This window comes from Erythranthe guttata, chromosome 13, assembly GCF_056151865.1.
Source record: "Erythranthe guttata isolate IM_541 chromosome 13, IM_541, whole genome shotgun sequence".
NCBI classification, from domain to species: Eukaryota; Viridiplantae; Streptophyta; class Magnoliopsida; order Lamiales; family Phrymaceae; genus Erythranthe; species Erythranthe guttata.
Window position 1 is genome coordinate 4,299 of NC_142545.1, and position 27,306 is coordinate 31,604.

The 27,306-nt window shown below is 34.6% G+C and overlaps 2 protein-coding genes across 5 annotated transcripts; one reads left to right on the forward strand and one right to left on the reverse strand.

Moving 5' to 3' along the window:
* The first annotated feature begins 919 nt into the window (after nt 1-919).
* LOC105951872 (zinc finger CCCH domain protein) lies at nt 920-10,573 on the forward strand. Its single transcript, XM_012975332.2, has 12 exons — nt 920-1,458; nt 1,584-2,967; nt 4,739-4,746; nt 5,842-6,008; nt 6,459-6,519; nt 6,619-6,717; nt 7,703-7,797; nt 8,117-8,230; nt 8,475-8,542; nt 9,363-9,473; nt 9,857-10,097; nt 10,237-10,573. Exons 2-12 carry the CDS (start codon nt 1,604-1,606, stop codon nt 10,345-10,347), a joined length of 2,439 nt encoding a protein of 812 aa, XP_012830786.1. The 5' UTR covers nt 920-1,458; nt 1,584-1,603; the 3' UTR covers nt 10,348-10,573.
* Nucleotides 10,574-12,007: 1,434 nt separating this feature from the next.
* Nucleotides 12,008-26,516, reverse strand: LOC105951873 (uncharacterized). Of its 4 annotated transcripts, none has more exons than XM_012975334.2 (22): nt 26,376-26,516; nt 26,186-26,338; nt 23,867-23,929; nt 22,482-22,831; nt 22,304-22,397; nt 22,053-22,130; nt 21,901-21,960; nt 21,706-21,810; nt 21,476-21,586; nt 20,576-20,617; nt 20,356-20,448; nt 18,637-18,812; nt 17,551-17,837; nt 17,351-17,466; nt 17,176-17,218; nt 16,991-17,082; nt 16,335-16,383; nt 15,163-15,233; nt 14,026-14,145; nt 12,904-13,004; nt 12,422-12,467; nt 12,008-12,265 (listed from the first exon to the last, which is right to left on the reverse strand). In XM_012975334.2, the coding sequence occupies exons 2-22, from the start codon at nt 26,321-26,323 to the stop codon at nt 12,224-12,226; spliced, it is 2,277 nt and encodes a 758-aa protein (XP_012830788.1). In that variant the 5' UTR covers nt 26,324-26,338; nt 26,376-26,516; the 3' UTR covers nt 12,008-12,223. The 4 variants fall into 4 exon arrangements, with proteins under 4 accessions (XP_012830788.1, XP_012830787.1, XP_088667598.1 ...); XM_012975333.2 differs by having other exon boundaries at nt 17,351-17,472; XM_088811472.1 differs by lacking the exons at nt 26,186-26,338; nt 26,376-26,516 and adding an exon at nt 24,748-24,878 and having other exon boundaries at nt 17,351-17,472; nt 23,867-24,618.
* Between the last annotated feature and the right edge of the window lie 790 nt (nt 26,517-27,306).

Below are 27,306 nucleotides of genomic sequence, written 5' to 3' on the forward strand. Positions count from 1 at the left end.
TTCGAAAAGAACGTGGCCCACTGACTTCCCTTGTCGCAATGAAACTGACCTGCGAGAAAGAGAACCGGACTGACGCTGGAGTTAGTACTCCAACGATCAAGTAAATATCAGATCATGCATAGTTTAGAAGGATTCTAAGTAGTGTGTAATTGCGTAGAAATCATAAAAAACCTCGCCCTCTTGTGGGCGCATGCTTCCATTTATAGCATCCATCAAGCTCGTTCTATGAGTGCCCTTGGATTCAGGCTGGGCGGGCCTGCGCCGGCCGCGTTATCGCTTTCGGCCGGGTGGCCCAAGTCATGATGATCTCTCTATATTTAGGCTTCTTGTATCTAGGTAGGACAAAGAACTCTTTGCTTGTCTTTCCCTGACCTCTTCGGTCCTGACGAGCTTCCCGAGCGCCGTTCTGAATCCGCGGGTCTTCGTCATCTTCTTTTGTCGTTTACTCCAGTCGAGTCTGCGGAGCTGAGTTGGGCTTTTCTTAATTGGGCCGATTAGGCCGTTCCTGAACCGCTGGCAACGAACTTTCGACTTTGGGCCTTGTGAATCAGGTTATGGTCCAAATAAGTATGAAATAAGAATTATAAAATAAAAATAGTACAAAGAGTTTTATGAATTTGTGTTTCTAACTTTTGAGTTTGACTTATTTTATATATCTTTATTAACTTGAAGGAAATAAGAGTTACAATTAAATATTTATAATAAATTTTTATTATTAAAAAGTCGATTGATCGACATTATTCGACCAACCAACTAAACTGAAAACCACTGATCGACCTATTTATATATGGATCGATTAAAATTATGGACCGAATAAAAAAGTTATTGGCTAAAAAATGTGGATTGAAAGTGTGTTGGATGGCGGAATCAACCACCTTAAAATTTGCAAAAGGAAAAAAAATACAAAAATTCAAGTTTAGTGGTTAAAGTGTAAGTTATGAATATATCTCTTTATTTTAATAGAAATCATAAAATTTAGGGACTAAGTTGAAACATTTGAAAACTTAAGTGACCTTAATCAGATTTGTATTCTTGCAATCGACCCTGCCCAAATCAGAACTCCTACATTCAATAGTCGGCGTCACCAGCCCTAATCCATTTCGGCCGCCGCGAAGAACACAGTTACACCACGAACACCGACAGAAGCCGTTCGACCCCATTCTAGCCCGTTCCGTCCGATAATCGCCGCCACGGTGCGCGTGAGCCGCATATATTGCCGTTCCGGCTGATAAATCGCTTCTTTTGGATTTTAGTAAACGCCAGCCGCTATATGCCGGAACTTTGTCGCGGTGGCCTCCGTTCCGGTTCCACTAACCCCGTTCTGGTCGCTATATCGGCGTTCCGGTGAACCGTGTGTTTGACACACGTTTTTTTCAATTGAAGCGTCTATTTCCCAATTCAGAATTTCGAGATCTTATTGAATTTACTGTTTGCGGACGCGTGACTGATACTGATCACGTAAGTAATTATTTGAGATATCTGAAAAGTATGTTAGATTTTATGGTTAATAGACGGATCACAGGTCACAATGGACGACCATTCTCTCTATAATTAGAATTTTGTAATTGTTTTTTTGTTTGCAGGTTATTGGTTTGGTAAGAAAATGAGCACTCCTCCTAATCGAAGGCTGCATGAGGATGGTGGCAATGGCAGTGGCAATGCCGGAGGTGGTGGCAATCACAGTCACTCCTCTGTTTTGAAGTACCCGCATGACGATCAGGGAACATATTCTGCTGTTGGTGGAAAGGCTGTGGGGTCATCCAGGCATGATTTCCACACTCCCTATGATATGGGTCAGGAAGGCCGTATCCCAAAGATTGCGCCACGTAATGAGTTGCGTGATGCAGAGAGGAGATCACCAATGCTTCCTAATATGTTGTTCAGAGTGTCAACACCAAATGACTCACACTCTGATCATGTTGCCTCGGAGACCAGGATCGATTTCAGGGATTCAAAGGATAGCACCAAGGAGATTAAGGTTGAGACTCGTGACATGAAGTCTGAATTGAGTTCTAAGGGTGATAAATACGATAGCAGAACTGATGACAATAAAGATAAGAAGAATGACAAGGATTCCTATTCTGAATTAAGAAGCAATGAAAAGATGGATAAGGATGGTTACAGTGGATCTAACAGCCAGTTGAACTGGAAAGATATGAAAGAACAACACCGTCTGAAACAATATCCTGATGTTCCTGGAGGAAATGTTGATGCCTGGCATACATCACGTATTGTCTTGCATGGCCATGTTGATGCTGCAAAGGAGGGTTTACATGTTGATAACAGGGACTCTGCTGAAGCTCGTGAAACAGTTGCGGAGAACAAAGTTGATATGAAAGGGGATGAAAAGTTCAAAGACAAAGATCGGAAAAGGAAAGAAGTGAAGCACTGGGATTGGGGTGAAAGGGATAAAGAAAGAAGTGATCGCCGGAACAACTTTCCACCTGCTAATAGCAGTATCGAGAACAAAGAAGTAGTAAGGGAAGAAAGAGAGGCTGAGAGGTGGGGGAAGGAGAAGGAAAAACTAAATGATAAGGAGAAGGAAAAACTAAACGACAAGGAGAAGGATCACGTCAAGAGGGAAGTGTGGAATGGTTCCGATAAAGAAGCTTCTCACAATGAAAAAGAACTAGCAGATATCCCTGGAAAATCCGTTGAACACGAAAGTTCAACATTGGAAACGAAGAAGAAAGACCATGATACCTGGAAAAATATTGAGAGGGAAGCAAGAGACAAGAAAAAGGAGAAGGATGCTGACGTGGAACCAGACAGACCTCACAAACGCATTAAATATCATGAAAAAGAATTGGATGATGGTGGTATGCATGCTGAAGGAGTTACAGAACGGGAAAGAGAAGTTTTCAGTTCTGGGGTTCAACAGAGGAAACGGATGTTGCGGTCAAGGGGCAGTCCACAAATGGGAAATCGCGATCCGCGTTTTAGGCTCTCAGCCAATGATAATGAAGGGTATGTTTCTTTTTCTCCCAGTGACAGCTTGAATTCTGATTGCATTCAGTACATGGTCATCAAAGCTTATTCATGCCTTTTATAATTATGCATTGAGCTTGTATTATGATTTTGCATGATTTCCATATCAATTTAATTTATAGCACCCAAACTTGCCATAAAAATATACTCATGATTTATCATGTGTTCTAAAATTTGGAAATTTTCTTGCCAGAAAAAAGCAGACGGGTTCTAGCGTTATGCCGCAAGCATGTTACAGAACATGACTTTCTATTGGTTTCATTTATCTTTCTACGAGTTCAGTGTTTGTACATAACTTGTACATGAAACAGAATATACTTATCAACTCATTTTTTTATTTGACATTACTGTATGATGTTGATTAATTGGCTTTAGCCCTTATGTATTCTAAGTTTAGATTTTTGTGCCTGTGTGGGCTCTTTTTACTCACCCCTCCCATTTGACATAAATACATAAAGAATGAGTTAAGGTTACCAGAGCTGTGGTTTTCTAAAATTCCTTCATAAACATGTTGGTCAATTTCAGCCGAATACCACTTCTGTATACTTAACAATTCAACTCTTTCTTGCCAACACCTCTTATCTCCCTAAGAGAACAAAATATTAATATTCATTATAAAAGATTAAACATTCTGCTCTATATTGCAACAAAACAACTTCATTTAGATAATATGACTACGCGTAAACCAAAAAATATATATATATATATATATATATATATATATATATATATTTGTTTCTCTTTCGTGATGAATAGTTATTAATATACCGTTACCAATTCAAGTATGTGTTATTTTGGAGTATACATGTAGATGATGCAATGACTAAGATTCTATTTAAGAAAACCTGCTGAACTTGTAAATTAAATGACAAACTTAAAAAAACTGCTGCCAGTTGGTAGTCAAAATTGGTATTTTAAAAAAAATTGGAATTTAAAGAAAATTTGGAGGAGGACTGCAAAATCGTAACCGTAAAATCGGATTGTAAAGTCGTAGGATTTTTCATATCTTGTAAATTTAAATTGCATGCCAGAATTCATGTCTCAATACATATAAAACATCTCATACCATAAATAAAATATCCACCATAAAAAACATTTCTCAACATAAATAGAACGTGATTTATTGGTTGTTGATTACTGGATTAGTCCTTGGTCGTTGTTGGTTTTGTTTGTGTTAGGGTTCAATATGAAAGAAAGTTGTTGCGAATGTTGTGATTCACTAAATGAGGATTTTACTTTTCTTTCACTCTTTTCATTGGGCTAAACAATCTTTTATTATCTATTTAGAAATTATGAAATGTAATCTTAAGGGAAACTTTGTTTATATCGGAAACCTGGAAATTTCTTGTATAAAAGCACGTATTTCGTAAACCTTATTCTCTTTTAAAGAAAGAAAAAGAGGCTCGGGAGAGCCCTAGATTATATTTGTTCTCCTAAGTGGCAGCATATACATGTATAGCAATTTACTTCACCAAAATTAGATTTGAATGTCATCTGGGATATGCACGCGTATACAATTTGCTGAATGAATTCCGTCACAATTCTGATCTACATGTGCGAAGACATAGTCTGATCTTTAGTTGTTTCTATCTGAGCATTTGCATTCTATACATGAATGTTAACATTTTTTTGATAGTTGTTTACACTTTGCTTACAAGCTCCTTTGATGTTCGTCGCCTGCTATGACATACTTGATATTATTTTCTTGAAGACGAGCCTAACCTTTTTTCTTTAATTTTATATTGTGCAGGTCACAAGGTAAGCACTCAAATTGCTTTTTTACGCAGGAGTCTTGGTCGTGTATTATCGCTTATCAGAGAGGAAGTCTTTTATCTCGACTCCTCTGATTTCCGTGATTTGCTTTAAGTGTGTTTCTTGATTTCTTGTTTGCTTTTGACATTTGATTTAAGAATTTCATGAAGAGAGGATAGTAAAAGCTTTTGTGTATTATCGCTTATCAGATAGGAAGTATGTTATCACGATATCCTCTATGATTTCCGTGATTTTCTTTAAGTGTGTTTCTTGATTTCTTGTTTGTTTTTGACATTTGACTTAAGAATTTCATCAAGGGAGGATAGTAAAAGCTGTGTCTGATCCGAGTTTCATCATAGTACTGTACTTGCTTAAAGTTAGTTTTAATTGACCTATTGTGCAACTATTTTATATGCTTCAGAGTTCTGTGGAAGTATATGTTGGTCGTAGAATTCTCTGTTGGAACAACAAACAGATGCAGCTCTTCTTAAGAGTAGCTAAATATATTATGAAATGTATTTATGCATTTAATCATTTTATGAGGCGTTCTTATGTTAATTACCATACATTTTGTGTTGTTTTGTAACTTAACCCCTGTTATTGGCCAAGTTTCCCCCTATGCAACCTTTCTTGCACATCATGTAATGCTACTTTGACTTGCATTATTACTCCGTATTTTATGTAACTAAAATGAACTTTGACTACTGGTTTTTATCATGCAGAATGTTTATTCCTAGGGCTTGTTACTTTTTTGGAGAATGTGATCCCATCTTTGTTCTAAGTGAACTATTTTTTTTATTTTAATTGTAGCAAAATCCGTTATCTGTGAGATCATAGCAATCTTTTTTGGTAGTAAAGATTCTATGTTTTTATTCTAAGTCATTGAAGGATTTTGGATCTACTGCGTCTGACGTTAAAAAACCTACTTGGTATATTTAGTTATGTTCCCTTTGCTTAATTATTTGTTGCCGCCATTTATGTAGAGACTAAATTGTATGACATAAGTAATCCTCTCTTTATGATTTAGGCAACTTGTGTTTAGGTACTAATATTTTGTTTCCGTTGTAACATTTTTCTTGAATTCACGGCGTCTCTTTGCAGCTAAGGCTGATGTGTCCTGTGTTGTCTATAAAATTGGTGAATGCATGCAAGAACTCATAAAGCTGTGGAAGGAATATGAATTAGTGCCAGCTGGTGAAGGCTCTCAAAATGGCCCTACTTTAGAGATCCGTATACCAGCTGAACATGTTACTGCAACTAACCGCCAAGTAAGAAAAGTTTTTTATTCGTTGCTTTGCTGTTAATGTTATTGTGCAAGTTTTCATGCAGCCCTATCTTTGAAATTTACTTTTTCTGTTTGATTTTCAAAATCTCATATGGCTAGTCGATCTTCCTTTGGGCAAATTTCAAGCCTTAAATTTACTCATGCTTTCCATCATAAACGCACACTTGCCTATTCAGCTTCCTTACTTTATACCTGTTATGTAATGATGGATAGACTTGTCCCGGAGCCAGGGTAGACTGAGGAAAAAAAATCTCCTAGTAGAGGCTTGAATATTAATTAACTCAGCTTGAAACTTGTCTAAGATTAACAACAGCTGTCAATTTGGTATTGTCTCTATGTATCAAATGGAACTGAGTCGGTAAATATCTAGATTGTTTGTATTTATGTTGCAATACTATCATTGTTTTGAGTTCTTGAAATTCTCCCTGTACAGGTAAGAGGTGGGCAGCTCTGGGGTACAGATGTATACACGGTTGACTCTGATTTGGTTGCTGGTAACTATTGTTCCAATATTACACTTGAATATTCTGCATATTTTGTTTCCTGTTAATCCGAAAAAGATTAATCGACTAACATCAAACACTGCTGTTTAGTTCTTATGCATACAGGATATTGTCGTCCAACTGCTTCTCTTCCCCCATCTGGTACCCAGGAGTTGCGTGCTACTATCAGAGTGTTGCCTCCACAAGATTGTATGTTCCAAAAGGATATAATATTTATGCAAAAGTACTCGCTGCTTTGAATATATACCTGCCATAGTCATAACATTAAACACGAAAATGCAACTGTTTTCTGCCCTAGGTTACTATAAACACTATTAAAAACTCCCAAAAGGTAGGATGGTCATTTCTATATGGCTCAACCAAAATAAAGAGCAAAAAGGAGCTCAGCGTGGGTTTTATAGTTCGATTTATGTTGAGACCCACCATTTAACATACATGCGTTCTGTAAACTGTAGCAGCCACATCTAGTGAATCATCTGCCACTTTCAAAAGGAACACTCATTCTCTCTATCTCTCTCTCTCTCCCTCTCAAAGTATATTTATAATCATCTAGTCCCACTGTATAAATTGTACGCAATGCGTGAAATCGTTTTTGTGGAAACTCTTAAAACTAGGGTGTCATCTTGATCAATGTGTGTTTGCTCTTGCGATGCCTATATAATGTTTTATTCATGTTGTACTTCAGTCCAAAAAATATTTCATTTAAACTCTCTCTCGCTCTCTCAATTTTCTTTTGTTTTTTGAAGAAAAAAATGATATAGTTGTGCTGAAAGTATATACATAATCATCTAGACCCATTGTATAAATTTTACTGGGAAAATATTGATGTGAAAATTCTTCAACCGGGATGTCATCTTGAGCAATGTGTTGCTCTTTCGATGCCTATATAGCATTCTCTGAAAAACGTAGGCGTTCAAATTTTAAAATGTTTTAGATGGCAGCTATTACATGCCATTTCATTTGTGCACTTCATTATCATGATTTTTACTCCATTTTGATGCTATGCTACTGCTTTATCTTCAATCTGTTATGTGAGTTTTACGTTATAGTTTATGAATGGTATGCGATATTTACTTGTGTTTGACAGTGATGCTTAAACTTTGTTTATATTATGTTGATTGCATGCAGTTCCTCTATTCTTGTGTTATATGACTTTAATTTTTAAAAACGTAAGGTTACATTTCAACACTGAGGAATAATGTACGTTCACGAGCATGGGGAGCTGCAATAGGTTGCAGTTATCGTGTTGAGCGGTGTTGCATTGTGAAGGTTGGTTAGCAATGCATTTCAACTTACACTTCTTTGTCTTTTCAACATCCACACACCCTTACCCACAAAGACTCTTTCTTTGTACACGTGTTATGGTTGGAATTGTCAAAATTTCATCTTAAGACATAATTTGTTCTCCTTTTCCTTGGCTAAACTATTTTGTATCCCCTTTATATCTCCTTTTCTTGGCTCACCTATGGTTAGTCAATTTACTAATTTTTTCCTTATATAGCTTCTGTTTTTTGTTAGTTCCTTTGAAATTGGAATGCTATTGGCTCTTTGTCTTAATGACATCTATTTATTTTTGTGCGCACTACAGAAAGGAGGTGGGATTATTGATCTTGAACCTTGTCTTACACATTCATCAACTATGGAGCCTACTTTAGCTCCAGTTTCTGTGGAGCGCACAATGACTACCAGGGCTGCAGCTTCGGTATTTGCCTTGTGATGCTGATTTTACTTTTCCTTGTAAATGCACACATATATGAGGACACACTCAAACATCTTTGAACTCAATGCTTTCTCTTCCTTATAATCTATCAATTCGTGTACCCTTAACTTCTGACTGATTGCATATTTAACATGAAATTATTTTGTTTGTTAGTATATTTTGCTTGATTCACTTACTTAGTTCTGATGGTTATGTTTCACTTTCCTTTCTTATTATCATTCTCTAGAATGCATTACGCCAACAAAGGTTTGTGCGCGAAGTGACTATTCAGTTCAACCTCTGTATGGAGCCCTGGTATGTTCTTTTGTCTCTTAGCAGACACATTTCTCTCATTTATTCTTGTTTTTATTGCAGAGGCCCTTTAGTTCTTAGAATACAACCAACTGTGCATCTATACTAAGTTACTAACTTCTCCCAAAATTATGTTAATAGAGTTTGATGAGAACGATTTTAACTTCATTCAATTAGTATGATCTGTCTTTCACTGCCTAGATACTCTTTTTCAGTGCCATAGCGCAAAATTGCTTTACATTACCCATATAAAACCGTCTCATATTGCCAGATTTCTACTAATTATCATTTTATAGGGAAGTTCAAGGAAATTACTTTCCTTAGTTTGTTATGCTTTTTTGCTGGCAAGTTCATTGGAGAATTGAATTTTGCACAACGATGGAGGCAATAAGGATTTCATAGCAACTAAATGGTTATCTAAACATATCTAAAATATGGATGGCAGCAACTTTTTGCTAAGTTGATTACAGTTGAAACTGGAGATATGGGGTTGTGATTTGCATCCCATTTCAAGAACTTGCATTAAGAAATTATTTGTTTTGCTGAATTTGTATCTCGGTCCCATTGCCATGGAGGAAAAACCTAAAAAGAAAAAAAGAAAAAAAAGAAAGGCCATAGTATAAACTATACACAGATCCTGGCAACATAAGGTCATTCTAATATTTACTAAGAAATTTGGTGAAACCAAATAAATGAGAATTTTATCTGCTTTAACATTTTGTATGCTGTATGTAACTCAAGCATGACATATTTGTGTTGTTTTGATAATTGTCATTTCTTGTTTGGTATTTTCCCCTTATTCTCGTTTTTTGGTCTATACTAGGCTGAAGTACAGCATAAGTGCTGTGGCTGACAAAGGTCTGAAAAAGTCCCTCTTCACATCTGCACGTTTAAAGAAGGGAGAAGTGCTTTATGTAGAGACTCATTCCCGCAGGTAACAAGCTAGAGTGGTATTAGAGTTTAAATTCTGGAAAGATTTTCTATCTACTGGCCTGATTCCAATCCTTTATTGTTGTACCATAAGTGGGCCTTTCTGTGTTGATCCTCTAGATGTTCTGAAATCACAAAAGCATAAAAAGTTGAAACAGCAAGTTATTTGACTTAAATGCATAAAGTAGCAATGAACGCGAGGGGAGGCAATTGTGAATACTATAGTGGCATAACCTGTTATATTATGTTTGCAAGGTTCTTTATGATATGGTCATTTGATTACTGAGTCGGTTATTTTAGCATATTAGATATTCAGGTGTTAAACAAGAAAAACTGAAACCATTATCATTATTTCTTGTTCCTCTTAATAACAAAGCCATATTTTAGGTATGAGCTTTCCTATAATGGAGAAAAGGTAATCAAGGCGGCCCCAGCAGCTCAAGCACAAGGAGCAGAAACTGGAAGAATTCAAACTCACAACACCTCACATGTTACTAATGTTGAAAGAAATGCTGTGGATGGTGAAACCACTGTGGTAGATATATTCCGATGGTCCCACTGTAAGAGAAACACCCCTCAAAAAATTATGCAAAGCATTGGGATTCCCCTGCCTCTTGAACATATAGAGGTAATCTTTTCATGACTTGCTAGTTACATTATATATATATATATATATATATATATATATATATATATATATATATATATATATATATATATATATATATATACTTATTTTCTCTGCAATGGCATATGAATTTATCCAGGTTTTGGAGGATAATCTAGAATGGGATGACATATCGTGGTCGCAAACTGGCGCTTGGATTGCTGGGAGAGAGTACCATCTTGCTCGGGCACATTTTCTTTCCCCAAATTAGACAGATGGCACCTTGTTTCCTGTTGTTATTGTGTGTTAATTTATGAGAGAACCTAACCTAATGATGCAACAACCTAGTATTATTACAACAAACATGTACTTGGAAGAAGTAAGTGTGTTGGAGACAATAGACATTTGCTGCTATTTATGTTTGTATTGTTATGACTTTTGATGGGGGGTCGTAGCTCAAGGTATTGCAAAAGAATATAGTCATGTTGCAGGTCGAACAGCCTCTTTCACAATATACATACATACATACATGGAGCTAATCTGTGATCTGTCTCTCAAAGGTATATAGTTTGTATCATAATTTAATTCAGGTAACCATAAATTATAAATCCACGGGCATCTGAACCGTGGAAAGAATATAGCTGTACAATACATAGTCAATGGTTCGATTGGTTTTGGTTGTTATTTTCATTTTATTTGGGAAAATGTGTTTTGAGGGAGTAATTTGAGAATGAGAGTAATGTTTGTTTAACAAAAAAACTATTAAAGAAAATGTGATCATTTCAACAATTTCTAGCAAAAAAAACATGAGCTAGTATACGATTTTTTTGCTCAACTAGTAAAAAATTAATAAAACCAAATTCAGATGAAGTATTTCTTGAACATTTATGAACTAAGATCTTCATTGATATATATATATATTGAAGTGTTATAAATTATTAAAAAAATATATATGAGCATTTCAACTATTTTCAGCCAAAAAATGGGCTATAGTACACGACTTTTTGTGATCTTGTTCGACTAGAGAAAAATTGGCGAATCCTGATTTAGATCAACTATTTAAAGATTATTATGAATGACAATCTTCATTCGTATATATTTGAGACCAAAAAACTATTTTAAAAAAATATGACCATTTCAGCTCTTTTATGTAAAAACACGTGAACTATAGTATATGATTACTTGTGATTTGTCTTGACTAGTCAAAAAATAGTGAAGCAATTTAGATGAATTATTTCTTGAATAAGTATGCATTAAGATTTTGATTTCTATATATTTGATGGGAAAATGCTATTTAAAAAAATAATTACCATTTCAACCACTATCAGCAAAACAACGTGAGCTATAGTATACGATTTATTTGCTATTTTGCTTGACAAGTCAAAAATTAGTAAAGCGAAATTCTGATGAAGTATTTCTTGACCATTTGTGAACTAACATCTTCATTGCTATATATTTTTCGACTGGTCAAAAAATAGTGACTCCTAATTTAGATGAACTATTTCAAGATTATTTATAATTACCATCTTCATCTGTATATATTTGAGGGCCAACAATTATTAAAAAAAAAAAAAAGACAATTTCAGCCCTTTTTCGTAAAAAACGTGAGCTTATATTATAGTATACGATTTTTTGTTATTTTGCTAGAGTATTCAAAAATTAAAACTACTAGAAAAAGATATGATCATTTCAACCATTTTTTAAAAAGTGAGCTATAAAATTCATTTTTTTGTGATTTTCTAGACTAGTAAAAAATTAGTGAAACCAAATTTGCATGATCTATTTCTTGATAGTTAATCAACATCTTCACTGCTATATATTTGAGTTTCAAAAACTCCTAAAAAAAAGATATGTACATTCAAGCTATTTTTAGCAAAAAATGTGTGCTATAGTATCACATTTTTTTTGTGATTTTGCTCAACAAGTCGAAATTAGTGAAACCAAATTTGAATTATATGTGTCTCCATTTTCAATGGAAAACAAATTACTAGAGTTCCAGAAAGATGAATTCTCTATACAAGGAAAATTTCGACGTACTAAGACATACTCTGCTAGAGTAAAATAAGTGAACATGCATTCAGACAAATATATCCTTACACAATCTATATCGATGTAAAATATTGTAGATAACAAGGGCTGTTTACATGTTAAAAGAATAGGCTTCTTTTCTTCCTCTTCTTTTCACCAGCCTGCACTTGTAAGAATTATCATACAGAGATATTGTTAGAGCAGTTTCTTGGAAAAAAACAATGGATCAATTATTTAAATTCTAGTCTTGTTTGTGAGTAGCCAAAACATGTCAGATGTTTTCCATTTTACTTTTGAAAATGAACAGACGATTATACCTTTTTGATGAAAAACCTCAAGGTGAGAACAATTGTATCTCTGGAACTGCAAAATAAAATAAGAACATTAAACACAAAGTATGCAACAAAAAAATACAAGAGATCTAAAAAAATCAGTTAAGATTAGGAAGAGAAAGTCCAATAATATTCATATTTAGATCAAAAGACTCGTTCGTATATTTACATTTATTCCTCGTATTTTTTTTCTTCTACAGATGCACTCTGATTATTTTTATAGGTTCATCTTCCAAGTATTCTTATTTGTTTTTCATAATCATTTTTTCTATGCCCCATATTGTATTAAATTAGATTTTTATCCAAAATTTACCCCAATCTCATTATCCAGCAAAATCAGTTGGTAGAGTTTAGAGGACACATCCATATCAATTACAGACCATCGAAAAAATAGTTTCATAAGCAAGTGCATTTTCTAGTGGCCACCACCAAAAGCTTCATAAGCAAAAAGATCGATAAAATCTTACCCACTTATATCTGGCACGTTATCATCCACCCTTAGAATACGTTCAGTCCCAAGAGAATCAACTACAGAGAATTCTGTTGGGCTTCCAAATGGAATAGAGACCTAAAACAAACAAACAAACAAACAAAAGTATTTGTACCAAATAGGAAGAAATACTAGAAGACAGAATAACTAAACACGAGGCAGATAATTATTTGGTATCTCACTTAGCTTAATAAAAGGTAAAGAGAATGAACAAACAAAAAGATTTCCTGGGATGTTGAGAATCATGGATAAAATAATAAAATTGTAAAAAATAGTCAAAAAGACCGTCTTTGTTTTGCAGAAATGCACACGTTTTAAGATAATAATCCACAAAGCATGCTAATAATGCGTTTTCATATCTGCAACACATTATAGGAATAAATTTAAAGTAGATGCTCTCCCATGTTTATCATGCTCTAGTAGTCAACACAAATGATCATGCAATCTACAGATACAGAAACAACAGTAAGCGTCTATTGTGGTTAGTTACCTAAGTAGAGATGTATAACGTGCAGTTTTCTTCATAAATATTATATGAACTTAACTATTCTTGACTTCTGCAGGCACAACAATATTTCTCAAGTAATTTTTCTAAATGGAATAAAACGATACGACTTCTACTACTCCATACTTCTGCAGGTACAACAAAATTCTTTAAATTAAAGACAGTTACATAATGTCTGGCTATACTTCAATCTAATAACTCTCCATCTTATGTCCGTTTCCCTCGAAATTACCATTGTCAGTCTTTTTAAACATACGTAATTTTAATTGCAATTGACATAATCTGAAGGCTATGTCTAGTTGATTCAAATTTATTAATATTTTTCCATTTCATTCAAGATCATTAGCAAACACAGTTAGATCATTTCCTTCTTGAGTGAAGGTTTTATATTAATTTCAGTTGATTTATTCAGTGATAAATGCAATTGTTCATCGCATGAAATATTAAAATCAGAAATATAAAACTCTAACTACTCCTCCAAATAATGCGAAAATATATATTGAATGCTGGAAACACTCGAAGTATTTTGATGAGAAGAGTGGATATGAAACATGTAAAAATTAGAAGGCAAAAAAGATTAAAATAAATACATACAATTGTGGATGATGAAAACTTCTCAGCAACTATAACACCTTTAGGCCCGCTACACTTTATGCTGTAACCATCCCTTTTAATAGCCAATGTTGCTTGCTCCCATATATCAAGATATCCAATCTTCATGACCAAAGAAACATAAACATAAGACAAATCAATTAATAGAGCCATTCAAGATAAGAGTTCAATGTCTTTTTGAAAGTGAAATACAAATAAGTCATGGCATAAACTGTTAATTACAAAAGCATGTTTGACCCAATAAGAAAATCAGAAATATCTTCCTTAACTTTTTGTTCCAACTTATACTGAATTTGAGTACGAAATATGTCAAAGAAAATACCCCTACAGCTAATTATCTTTATTTTCAATTTGTTATTACGGTTTTTTTTTTTTGGTGGTGGTGTGGGGCTTAACAAGGACTTAATCACATATCGCGATATAATACTACAAAGTTATAGAACATTTTGTTTCACAATTTTTATTTATTTTAAATCCAACAAGTCAATACATCGAACTAAATAATTTCAACTCTCCCATTGTACAAGTTGTACATAAGATTTACGATAATTTGTAAATGGTGAATCAATATATACATAATACATATAGATATACGCATAGCGTATGCATATGCGCATGTATATTTAAAATGCTCTCGAAATAAAAATATAATGTTAAACAAATTATGGTTGTCTTTGTCTCATTGTCAATAAAATAAAATTAAACAAATATGTAAATGATAGTAGAAAATATATTAAATTTATTTTACTTCAACAAAAACATTAACCGCAAAATACTTCAGAAAATAGAAGTGTAGATATTCTCCATTTCTAAATCATGACTGGAAAGTGGCTAGAGGCTAAAAAAAACAAAAGCATATCCCTAAACCTAACTTAGCCCGCCAACATCTCAATTTAGTGGGAAAAGATATATTTTTATTCGCATTCAAAGTTGTGCCAAAATGTATCTTCTTCATGTTTTTCTTTTGGTATTTAGATTTACTTTTTATCTGTATTTGAACCCTTGAAACGAGGAGGAGAGGTTCACTGTAATTTTCAGACTTAGATTCTTCTTTTGGACCAACCCTCAGGGGGTTATTGAAATTAATCTTAAAAATAAAAATATTATTAGTATTCATACCGAGAGGGATAGCTTGTACGAAGCATGACCAGTGTAAACGGTTTTCTCTATGCATTTGTGCATTACAGGATCTGCAAGAGAGGCCATAAAATATTAGGTCTCCGAATTAGCAAAAGCGCCGCACAAGTCAGAAAGTGAATAAAGACCGAAGGGACCATGAATAAGGAAACAAAATCTTCTAAATTTCTTTTTCTCCTTCCATAACAAATTAATAGACCAATAAGAACAAAACTGCTGAGACATGCTTGCACAACCTCATACCAGATTTCCGATCACTACGTCATGAGCAAATGAACATTGAGGTAGAAAGGAAATGTTAATAATTTTTACAGCAGAAGAGCCACATAAAGGGATTTATCAGACAGACTCTAATATGTCTAGGCCCATTTGACACTAAATACACTTAACGGTTAAGAAAACCTGTTGATCATGAACATAATGATAATAATAAAATAATAATAATTATAATAATAATCTTTATTTGCATCAAATGCTTCATGACTCAATCAGATTTAATTTCACATTATAACTTGATAAGTAATATTAGCTTTAAATTCTCTACATCATATGAAGAAATGGTCAAAGTAAATGCATACGCCTGAATCATGCACAATATTAAAAAAATATTAAGCAAATATAAATAATTTCAGCAGACTCAAAGAACTAAGACCAGATTGCAAAGGTTCAGGCAATATTACAAAGTGAATCTGCCTTTTCTTTAACAAATTTCCACTCGGGAGCATGTGGATGAGTCTTTAGGAGGAATTTGTATTCCTGATTTTGCTTCATATCTATTTTGATAGTGTTGAATGTTCATCTCATCTTAAAATTATGATATTAGAGAGGGAAGTCATTGGTATTTATAAACTCTAGCACACCGCCTCACATGCAGGTGGACAATTTCTTTTCTTTTTCAAGTGATTTGCATGTGAAACTTTTCTCTAAATGGGTGGTGGTGAGAATAAAATAAGGGCCTTTTTTTTTTGGCATATTATGATAGTATGTTGAATGACTACCTCAACTAAAAGCTTAAGCTATTAGAGAAGAGAATCAATTAACAGTTGTTAACTACCAACGATTTATAAAGATAAATGAAGATTGTGACTCCTGGTATATCTAAGATCTCAATCCTAAAGGTCCAAACATAGTTAGAACTTGTAAATATCCATTACCACAAATAATTTTCCTATGCTCGTTGGCGAAGACCTTCACAAGTTCACCCTGATATACAAAATAAACAGAGTCGTCAGAAATGGTCAAACCAATTAAAATTTAATGGTAAGTGTACTGATTTTTACAAAATTGAAACATTCTTTGCCAGTGGAGAAATCAGTTTAGCATTTTCAGCAATTATTTTTCCTAAAGCAGATAACTCATATGGAAAGCATGTGCAGATGCAGGAACCACAAAATTCCGCCTCCACCAAGAATTACGAGGTAGAAACATCTGATCCCTACCATATTTCTTTCTATCCACTAACTTGGACAAATAAATGTATTTTGAACATTGAGAGAATGGAATGCTAACAATTAAGTCTTAGATGATAACGGTGATCTACCATCTATGACAAAAGTTCAACGAAAACAAAAGGTACTGGATTTCCTCTCATTTTTCCTCTCTGATATAATTCGAATCCTGAAAGCTTGGAATATAAAGTATGGACAGATGTTTGCAAAAAACGCAATGACATCCCACGTATCTACCACATCAGATACTAACTACTATGAGTTGTTTTAGGTAAACTTCTTACTACCACTGGCCATGCAATTCAACTAAACATCATTTGCAAAATATCCCTATATCCCACACCCCAACACACCCAGAATACCTTTCGCTTCCTATCGTCCAGGGGCTGTACTTCAATGGCCAAATATGTATCTACATCATCTGCAGTAATAAGATAATTTGGTTGCTTCGCTCCTGCAATGAATAATGAGCAATTTCAAGATTGATAACCGTAGAAAGAAAAGGCCTTGCAGAATTTGAAACCACGTTTATCAATGAAATGAATACCATCAACATAATTGAAAGATCCATCTTCCAAATGCCGTACCCACTGCAAATGCAGGAAAAACTATAAGCTAAAACCCGAAAGAAATTAGGCAGAATAAACCAATTTAAGTTAGGAAGTAATCAGGTTCAATTGCCCAAAAAAAACCGAGGTAATCTGAAATGTCAGTTGAAGCACCTCAAAATTACAACTGGTCGTGCCATTTATAGAGTATCCGCATGCTTGGAGTTGCTGTCCAGGAAATGCTTCACCTGAAATTTGAAGACCCTCTATTGCTGGTAGTGGATCATCATCTGCAGCTGTTCATTGTTTGCAAACTTAGAATTTCTGGCCACCAAGTTTAAAGCAGTAAATAAACTCAATTAAAAACTTCAGACCCTCAGAGAAAGAGGATGAGGGTTCTTCGAGAACTGGTGGCAGATAAGGAGAATACGAGGAGTTGGGATCATCCAGAGACGTCATGGCTGAAGCTTTAGAATTCCAATTAACTGAAGGCTCTCTATCACTCTGGTGCCCTCTGTTGTCAGGTTCGTCCATCTCACTACTTCTAACAAGGTCACCAAATGTGACCTTTTTACTAATTGTGCTTTCATTACTTCGAACATGATGTGCATCTGCCTGGTTGAATGCATGCTCTGAAGGTGCTTCATGCATTGCCGTATTCCTGAAAATCAAAATAAATTTTAAAAAAATAAGCAAACCAAAAAAAACAAATATCCAGATATTCCTTAAAATTACTGCAACGCTATTTGATTAAAAAACTTATGCCAAGCATTTAACAAAATTAAAATTGAAATTATGAATATGTTACGTGAATCTCTTAATAAATTAGAAAGACGTAAAACAGAAACAAAAGTATATGATTTCCTAATCAAACGTTTCATAGTCTCAACAAAAGTATATGAATTTCCTAATCAAACATTTCATTAATTTGGTAATCTCAAATGCGGAAATGAATAAACTGGGTACACGAGAAAGAGAACAAAGGTTTCTGCAATTTTGTAGGGGCTTGGCTGTTCCCCTGAATGCTTGTTTTAATTCCGGCATATCACACTGTTATGATCTATTATATAGCCCAATTATATCAAATGCAGAAAATCTCTTCTGACTTGTAACATTTTGTTCCTCTAAAGAGAAATTAATTCAGCTGTCACTTTCTGTTCTTTCTAATTTCATGGGAAATTAATCAATTTCGAAAATGGTTGTGCTTCAACCACTTGAAGATAAGAAAGCACCAAATTTCAATTTTCGGCAAGACTGCTCGGTAAAATATGATGCAGATAATTACTCAAAAAGCACATCTTAAAGAAGAGGAGATCCAGTTGTCTTTCTCCCTTGGGATAACATCACTCCAAATTTGACTGTCAACAAAAAACTCTATGAAACCAGAACCCACCGCCAAAAGCAGAGGATAGGAATTGCACATGCAGTTCAGAGTCAGAGTCTCCATCTGACCAGCTCACCTGCTTGCAAGAGGTGGAAGCATCCCCAACTCATCGTGCTCCAAATTCTTGAAATTGTCACGCCCACTCTGGGGAATACCCAGAATATCTCCAACCATTGCTGTCTGAAGATTAGAAGACGGCATCTTCCCATCAGAATATGATGGTTGTGAAACCAGTTCCAGTCCCTCTTTTATCTGGAAGGGCAATTCAAGAGTTTGAGGCATCAAGTATTATATGTTGATCCAACACTCTAGATAAGTCATATTAGCATGCAGTTCATAAATGCCTGAATTGTGTCTATTAAAGTGAAAATCTGCCAACTACTGTCACCATTGTTATTACTAACCAAGTGAAAACTAAAAATATTTCAAATTTACCAGATTAGATGCAGTTCTTTACTATAAAGTGAAAATCTGCCAACTTCTATCACCATTGTTATTACTAACCAAACGAAAACTACAAATATTTCAAATTTACCAGATGAGATGCAGTTCTTTACAATATAAATGAAAGAAATCTCATAAACAGTCCAACGGCTGGATAAAATCATTAAATCTAAACAGATAGTAAATATAACAGCGGCATATATATACAACTCTACCGAAAAGAACAAATAAACCTTAACTTTACTAAACCAAATCCTGATGTGCAACAAATCTAACCATATGGTATCATGAAACCTTAGAGAATCAAATTGAACATGTATTGAAGGAAATTATACTGTCGAAACAAGAAAAGCAAGATCCTACCATGTCCAACCTTTTTTGCCTAGTTGACCAGGTCCTGAATCCAAATGCACAAGTCAAGTTTCTAGACTGTCCCTACCTGCTATAGTGGAATATGAAGCACTTTTGTAGAATGTACATGCCCCACACAACTCAATACTTAGAAACACTTATCTATATGTGATACACGATGAACGTCATATCTCAAGAACATCGCTGAAAAAAATTAAAAATATCCCTCCCCGCCCATCTCTTGTCACACACCAACTCCCTTGAGTGCCACCACTCCCCCTAACTACCTACTGCTTCCATGATGCCCAGCTTCAACCACCCTCCTCTCTAATTGGCCCTTGCTACTTTTCATCCTAAGAAGTTCAACACCACCCATCCCTGAATCATCCCCAAACTTCACAGACACAGCCTGGTCTCAACCCGCCATTATGTATTGAGTGTAGGTTTTATACTCAATATGTCTACCTTACGTGGATTTTTTGTTTAGATTTAATTATATTTGTGTTTTAATTGATAGATTTTGTGTTTTATAGGTGCAAATCAAGAATTAGGTGTCCATGAAGAAAAAAATATCAAAAGAAAGGAAAAAGTTGCAAATAAGAAAATAAAATCAAATTGGAAGAAGGAATCCCGCAACAGCTTTGCCAGTGTCCACGATTTCAAGCATATACTCTCTCATCCGTACTCCAAATCACCTTACTCTAGCGACATTGGAAAGCTATTTCAAAAGGCTACAACTCCTATTTCATACAATTTTCCACACTTCGGACTACAATATGGTCAAAATCGAATATCAGATCATGATGGAGAAAAGTTGCGGAAATTGAATCTTATTAACTACTTCCTTATCAATAAAAGTTTATAAAAGCACCAAATCTCTACGACGAAATTTTACACATCAAGACGAGAAGACAGCGTACGAGCAAGGTGGCGGCATGACGAACTTCCGCCTTAAATATGTTACACTCATTACTTAAGCAGGCTCATATGTCAACCATACCTCAATAGGATAGAGTGGTGACTGAGTGAAGTTTGAGGTATTCACATCAGAACGCCAGGGTGCTAGTTGATACTTTGACTCCTTGAGCTTTCCCTACAAAAGAATCGGCCAAAATTATACAAGAAACCGATATAACCAGTTTATGCAACATCAATTTTGGACACCTGGATATACATCCCTTTCTAATTACATCTTGAACAGTTTCTGAGCCTTTACATACCTCAGTTACAAGAAGTTGTTCCTGCAAATGTCTAAACAAAACCTGCAATAAAAAAAAATCGACTTAACCGCAGCAACAACCTCAAAGTAATCCCCAACCAAATCATTTTTGCCAGTTCACAAATATTTTAAGATGATACAAGGACAGAGTACTATGAAATCCGGCTTAATTATACCCTTAACAGTAGTTAAGAATCCTGCTGTCTTTAACAAAACCAATAACCACTCTTTGCTGGTAACTCCGCGTGAAATTTATGGTTAAATAGAAGAGCAGAATTTTACATTCTAAACTAATTGGATTCATATCAGTTGGCATTTTCACAATGAAATTTGGTTGAGTTAGCACTTGGCAGTTTCATACGAAAATTTGGTTCATATCAATTGATGCGCTGTTCGACTAATATACTGCGGATCTTGATGTGTAGTGGTTCACGCTGGTTTTTTTTTTTTTTTTGGTCAGTATTAGCTGGCAATGAGTAAGATCCATATTGAGCAAGTTTTTTGAAGCGTCAGTCCAACTTCCTCCTATTAGGATATGTTCACTGTACAAGCTTAAATGCTCAAAAAATGAAGACCATCTTCATTCTATTCAAGAAAACAAGAATATAAAATTACTTAAAGACCTACAGTTCATTCACCCAACCAACCGCAAAGAAGACAACAAAGCTTTCAAACTCGATGTGCATGTTCCGTTAAAATTTTCAGAAATGTATAAGAATAGCCAAAATTGTGACTTCATATTATCATACATAGACCCCAACAAACTCCAATCTGGATAACTCACCAGCAATTTCGCCATATAGACTGCAGTAAGTGACACAGTTCATCTCAAGCATGTAATATGTCTAGACAAGTTCATCCACGATAAGTATAAGAAAAACTGAAAGGGGATCATATTAACCTTGACATTACTGACAATGGACTGGGCATCGGTAACAGTTGGCTGAAGAGAATACTCTGCAAGAAGAGGCATTAAAGAAGTTACGAATGTTGATCTTTCTTGTTGTGCAGCCTGAAAGAGAAAAACCAAGCCTGATTACATATTTAGCTTACATCACAGACAATTCAAGAAGACGAAAATTGGCCTATATATACAAGATATGGAGTGAGTTTTTGGGAAGGTACATCTACCTGTAATGCATATGTAAGACGAACATTCTCCTCCATTATATCTTGTCTGTAGGAAACTGCTTTAGATGCAGCAAGAATGAGATCCTGCTGTTGCTGATCAAAGGCCTTTGGAAACAATAATGTGCAGAATCTCCATCAGTATCCAGAATAAACAAAAGAAGGTTTTATAAATTAGTAAAATAAAAACCTGCCTACCAGGCGCATATATGATATACGCTTCTCCAGGGCATATTTCTCATTGCGGATATGTGCTTCCTATCAAAAGAAAACAATAATTACAAATACAACGGGAATATAGCCATAAATATGTATAGAGTTCTCAGTACATATTTCTTTCTTTATCCTACCTTTATTGAGAATTCTGTAAGATGTCTTCTCAATTGCAAAATTTCCTCTTCATGTTCCCGAATTTTAACGACAACATCCTACACAGGTGTATATTCACAAAATAAAGGTAGTAAAATATATGTGATCATTGTCTTATCGCTCTTTTTTATAAGGAAACAAAGACATATCATTATTGTCAATATTAACTTGTAAAAAATGATACTACCCCAAGATAATCTGAAATAACAATTCATTTGCCGTAAGACGATACCTGCTTTGAACTACTACTACTATTAACATCAGCCGTTGAAATCAAATCCCTTTCAGCATATCTGAATTCTAAATCCGAATTGCCGTCTTGATACCTATGAAAACAGGGAAAATGAAAAGGATTACAACCACTCATACAGACCACATTATTTTTGTCGGGTTCATTGTATCTGAAATACCTGGTAGGAGTAAATAGTGTAATAGACGGTGACACAAGCTGAGAGACGCCAGAATCATCTGAAGCTATCTGACCCCCATGAATCACGTTTGGTGATCCATTTACTTCACTTCTATTAAACTGGTTTTGAAATTGAGTTTGCATTACATGATTTTTATTACTACGGATCATATCTGTTTGAAGAGCAATGGAATTTGGCAAAACATGTCCAGAATTGACATCTGCATTTTCGCCGCCATCTATTTGACTTCCTAAATGTAGAACTAATTGATCGGATCTACATGGTTCACTAACATGGTTACCCCATCGGTCAGCCGACTGTGGATCGTGATACTTCACATCATCTGATTTCTGCATCAATAAACAATAAATTAAATTTAACTTCTATTATTCCTTAATGAGCTATTCTGACATTCATGTAAAAAGGTATATTTATATATTACAGCTCTTCTGATTATGATCTTTCATCAAGGATTTTTTCCATCAATAATGTGATTACCCATGAGAGAAGCATCATGAATTAATCTCTCTTTTGCAGAACCACTTTGATAGAGGCGATGAGTTAAAATCTAATCCAAAGTCGTTACTACATTGATGGAATAAATCCTTAGATGTTCATATTTTATAACATGTAGGTTAAATATAACTAAATTATCCTTCTAGCTTAGAGAAGTGTATATTAAATCATGATTCCTCATGATTCAACTGAACTGTCATTAGCACAGAACATATCAAAGACATTGAAAGATCATGTTGAATAACTTGTAATGTAAAATATTCGTCATCTCAAACCGGCCTGGTTATGCCGTTGTATTCTCGGGGATTGCAAACTAGTCTCTTAAATCATTAAAGTCACTCTAGACAGTGAATCTGGTTATCAAAATACAACTTGAATGAAAACTTCCATGTATTAGTTACTAAAAAAACTGAGTTCCTTCCAGAGCATTACCAGAAGTAAAAGAAGCTTTTTGAAGGGATAAATAGACTCCTTCAATTGAATATGGAGACAGTAATCTCCAAGTTTATAGGCAACCCACCAATAATGTGGATGTTCATATACTACTAACTCTATTATATATGACATGAGACAAATAAATAACTGTAACGTTTCCCACCAAAACCATATGCAGAAGCATACACAGTCCTACATACTCGAGGAGAGGAAATACATAGCAGTTCACAAAAATTGAATCTCTAATTGTGAAGTGGAGAAATAGAATAATTTTCAAGAGGTGATGGATTGCTAAAAGCTTAAACAATAAAAAGTATTATTTTTTTGAAAATAAGTCGACTGTACTTACTAGACAAGAGGCAATAAAACAACAAATAAATAGTTATAACCTTATAAACTTGTAGGTCAGTGCATCCAGTGATAAGAGTTCTTACAATTTTTTCAAGTTCCTCATTTTTTTTCTGTAGTTCAGATCTCAAGCGATTATTCTCTTCCACCTGTTAAGAGCAAATCAGGAAATAGTGATTGTCTTTTTTCCTGACTGTCACAATCAATAGGCTCATGAATGCAAGTAACAAGTTCAGTGTTAGAGTAACAAATTTAAGAGGCTCGTGAGAGCAAAACACAAGTTTGTCAGCTAGAATAGCATCCTACTATAGTAACGTGTATTTTGGACGTAAAATTATTTCATTTGAAAAGGATAACATGGTAGATTACCATCAAGCATGAAGATCATTTTGATTAACTTAAAGTGATCGTAATATTGTGACCACCATATGAGTAGAACTGTGCATTCGAGACAATGAAAAAGACGGAAAAAAAAATGATGCAACTGGGGTCATTCATGCATTAATTATGGCTTGTATGTCATTTCATTTAACAAAATCTACATGTTCAGCTAGATATAAAGATGCTTCCAACAATATGAAAATATCAATCTAATAAGGAAGTATTGTGAGAGTATAGGTGGAACAATTAAAAAATATTTCAATCGCCAAATAATATAAATACAGATAATTGGCCTCATAGATGGTTAAAAAATGAAGAAAAAAACGAGTCAGAAGTGCATAATGGACCACCCTTCGGAATACCAAGGAATCAATCTCCTGAGTGTCTCAAGATGTTTTGGGGGGCTTCTTCAATACGACTTCTCTTTCCAGAAACAGATTGACATGAAAATCCAGGACTGGATTTGGATATCCACCAAATCAGTGCCATGATATCAAAATTACGGATATTTTCAAGAAAAAGATGTTAAGATAGGCTTGGCATCAATGTAGCAAACTATTATTTGTGATAGACAAATTACTCTTACTGGGATTTGGAGTTTCAGCTAATACAGGTCCCGGTGCTCATAAAACAAAGGTGCATCAGTTATCAACCAACCAAAAGTGATAATTGTCACAATTTTCACAGCTTAGCCTCTGACTGTCGTGACTGGCTGGACTGGAATGCCGATAGACAATTGAGAATCATTTCTTTCTTCTGGAACAAAGTTATTTTGCTAATATTTTCAAGCAAGTCAATGAATTGAATTACTGAAGGAACGTCTGCATCTATTGCTTATTATTGAAAACTTGATCAATTGAAGACTTTGGGGTTTCAGCTCCAGGTACCAAACATCAATATCACTGATTCATTAAATGTTCACCCGATAAAACTTTGAAAGCATAGGATCTTCACAATTTTCTTTGATTATCCGTTTTGCGCCTTTTTATTAATAATTTCACTATTGCAATCTAACTGTAGGTTATATGAACAAAGACCTCGAAAGGACTATCCGATTTTGAAAGAAAATAAAAGATGGAAAACGATGTTACACATGTCAGAATTGGAGTGCTGCTCAGTTATGAAGGAAGACCAGCTGCTTATTCAGGTGAACGTCTCTCACATTAGTTTCCTTTTTCAACTGTAAAGAGAGCTAGTGATGCCTCGTTTATAACGAGATCATAATCTAATTTCTATTTTCATCAGCAATATTTATAGTATCTGATTTCACAATAAAATTAAAAATTACGATCCAGGCATCCAAATTCCACTTCACCAAATCCACTGAATAACGGTAATTCCATTGTGATACATTTAGAAAACCTTCTCCTATATCTAGTACCTACCATGTGGAGCTTAAGATATAAAGTTTAATACCCTTCTCTGTCTATACCAAAGTAACGTTCATTATGGAACACTGATTAAAGAAAACATGTGAAGGTTTGCAAGGTGGACTCACCCGACATGGTATCTTTTCAGAAGATCAGATTCCGTATCACAGGGTATCACAGGTTGTTCTCACAAGAGAAGAGATACTTAGATAAATTCTTAACAATAGCAATTTTATGTGGGGAAGATATTGGAACCAGCTAAATCTCTTATTTCACCACCGAATTTGAAGTGGGATTTCACTGTGTTGACATTGTGCACACGATATATTATGTATCTAAAGACGTCTGATTTAGTTAACACAAGGCAGAAGATTAAAATCTTAGATGGGACCCACCCCCCCTCCCCCAATCAGCCAACACCATCACGAAAGTAAATGCAAACTTATTAAAACAGAATAATTTGATATGAAAAACGTTCCCAACCAGATTCCCCACCATATAAAAAAGTAAACGAAGTATGATACTGCACAGTTGCATAAAGGACTCAAGGAATAATGCAAACATTAGGTTGTTCATAGTTCCATCAAAACACTGGTAGGTATAGTAGCATAACACAGATACATTTTATTAGAAGAAATAAAGAAAGGAAGATACCTGCTGCTTGATAGTGAGTTCTGCAGCCTCGACTGCTTTCATAACCTGAAACAATCCATCACTGCCGTTGACATTGTAGGGATCACTGACCGATAATCCCGCAAACTTGCTTTCCAAATTGGCATCCCCATTTTCCATTTCTCTCTCAATTTCCTAGTGAGAAGAAAATTAAACGAAAATATAAATGCACCTGGGGTTCCTCTTGATTAAAATGGCATCATGTTATTCTTATTGTATTCACACATCATCCATCCCTCCGCAAGAAACTATGAAAACACACCAACCCCAGCTTTCTTCTTATGCTTCACAAGTGCAAATCAGTTGGTTTAATTGCGTTTCTTCGACCTCTCCATATCTGCTGCGTATTCGATCCCCGATTGCAATTAGCAGCAGCAAAGAGGAGAGAGGGCTAAATTTTAATTCAGGTAAAAACCCTATCTCTATCTATGCGTATGCGTATAAAAAGGGGATGGTGGTGCTGTGCAGGGAGAAAGAAGAAGAGAGAGTGATTCCACAATCCACAGTCGGAAATGAAAATGGTTTGTTTAATCCTCCGATTAATTTGGTTTCTATATATATATTAGCACCGCACTCTACACTTATAGTAGTGAATTGTGATTGATCTTACTCATAATCCGTAATTCATTCGGCTTTATTCTATTGTATTTATTATAATATTTATAAAACACGAAATTGAATTAGTATTGTATTTATTAATATTTATCCAAAAAATTCTTGTGTTTCAATCCATAAATATCAAATATATTATTATTTAAATAAAATTGAATTAAAAACAAATTAATAGATATATGTATTCCCTATTATGTAGGAATTTGTTGAGATTTTAATTTTTATCTTGTTGAAATTGTGGTTTCTAATACTTTGGACTAATTGCTCTTATTATTTACTCATCATTTTTCTTCAATTTTTATTTTTTTTCTCATACTCATTGTATGGATGACAAGTGACAACTGACGCATGTTTTCTCAATCCCATCTTACTCTTGTTGCAATATTTTTTGACTAATTATTAATTAGTATAACACAACCATTTATAACTCTAATACAAGTACACAAGAATTTTGGTAACATTTACGAAATTGTTAATGTGTATATATCATT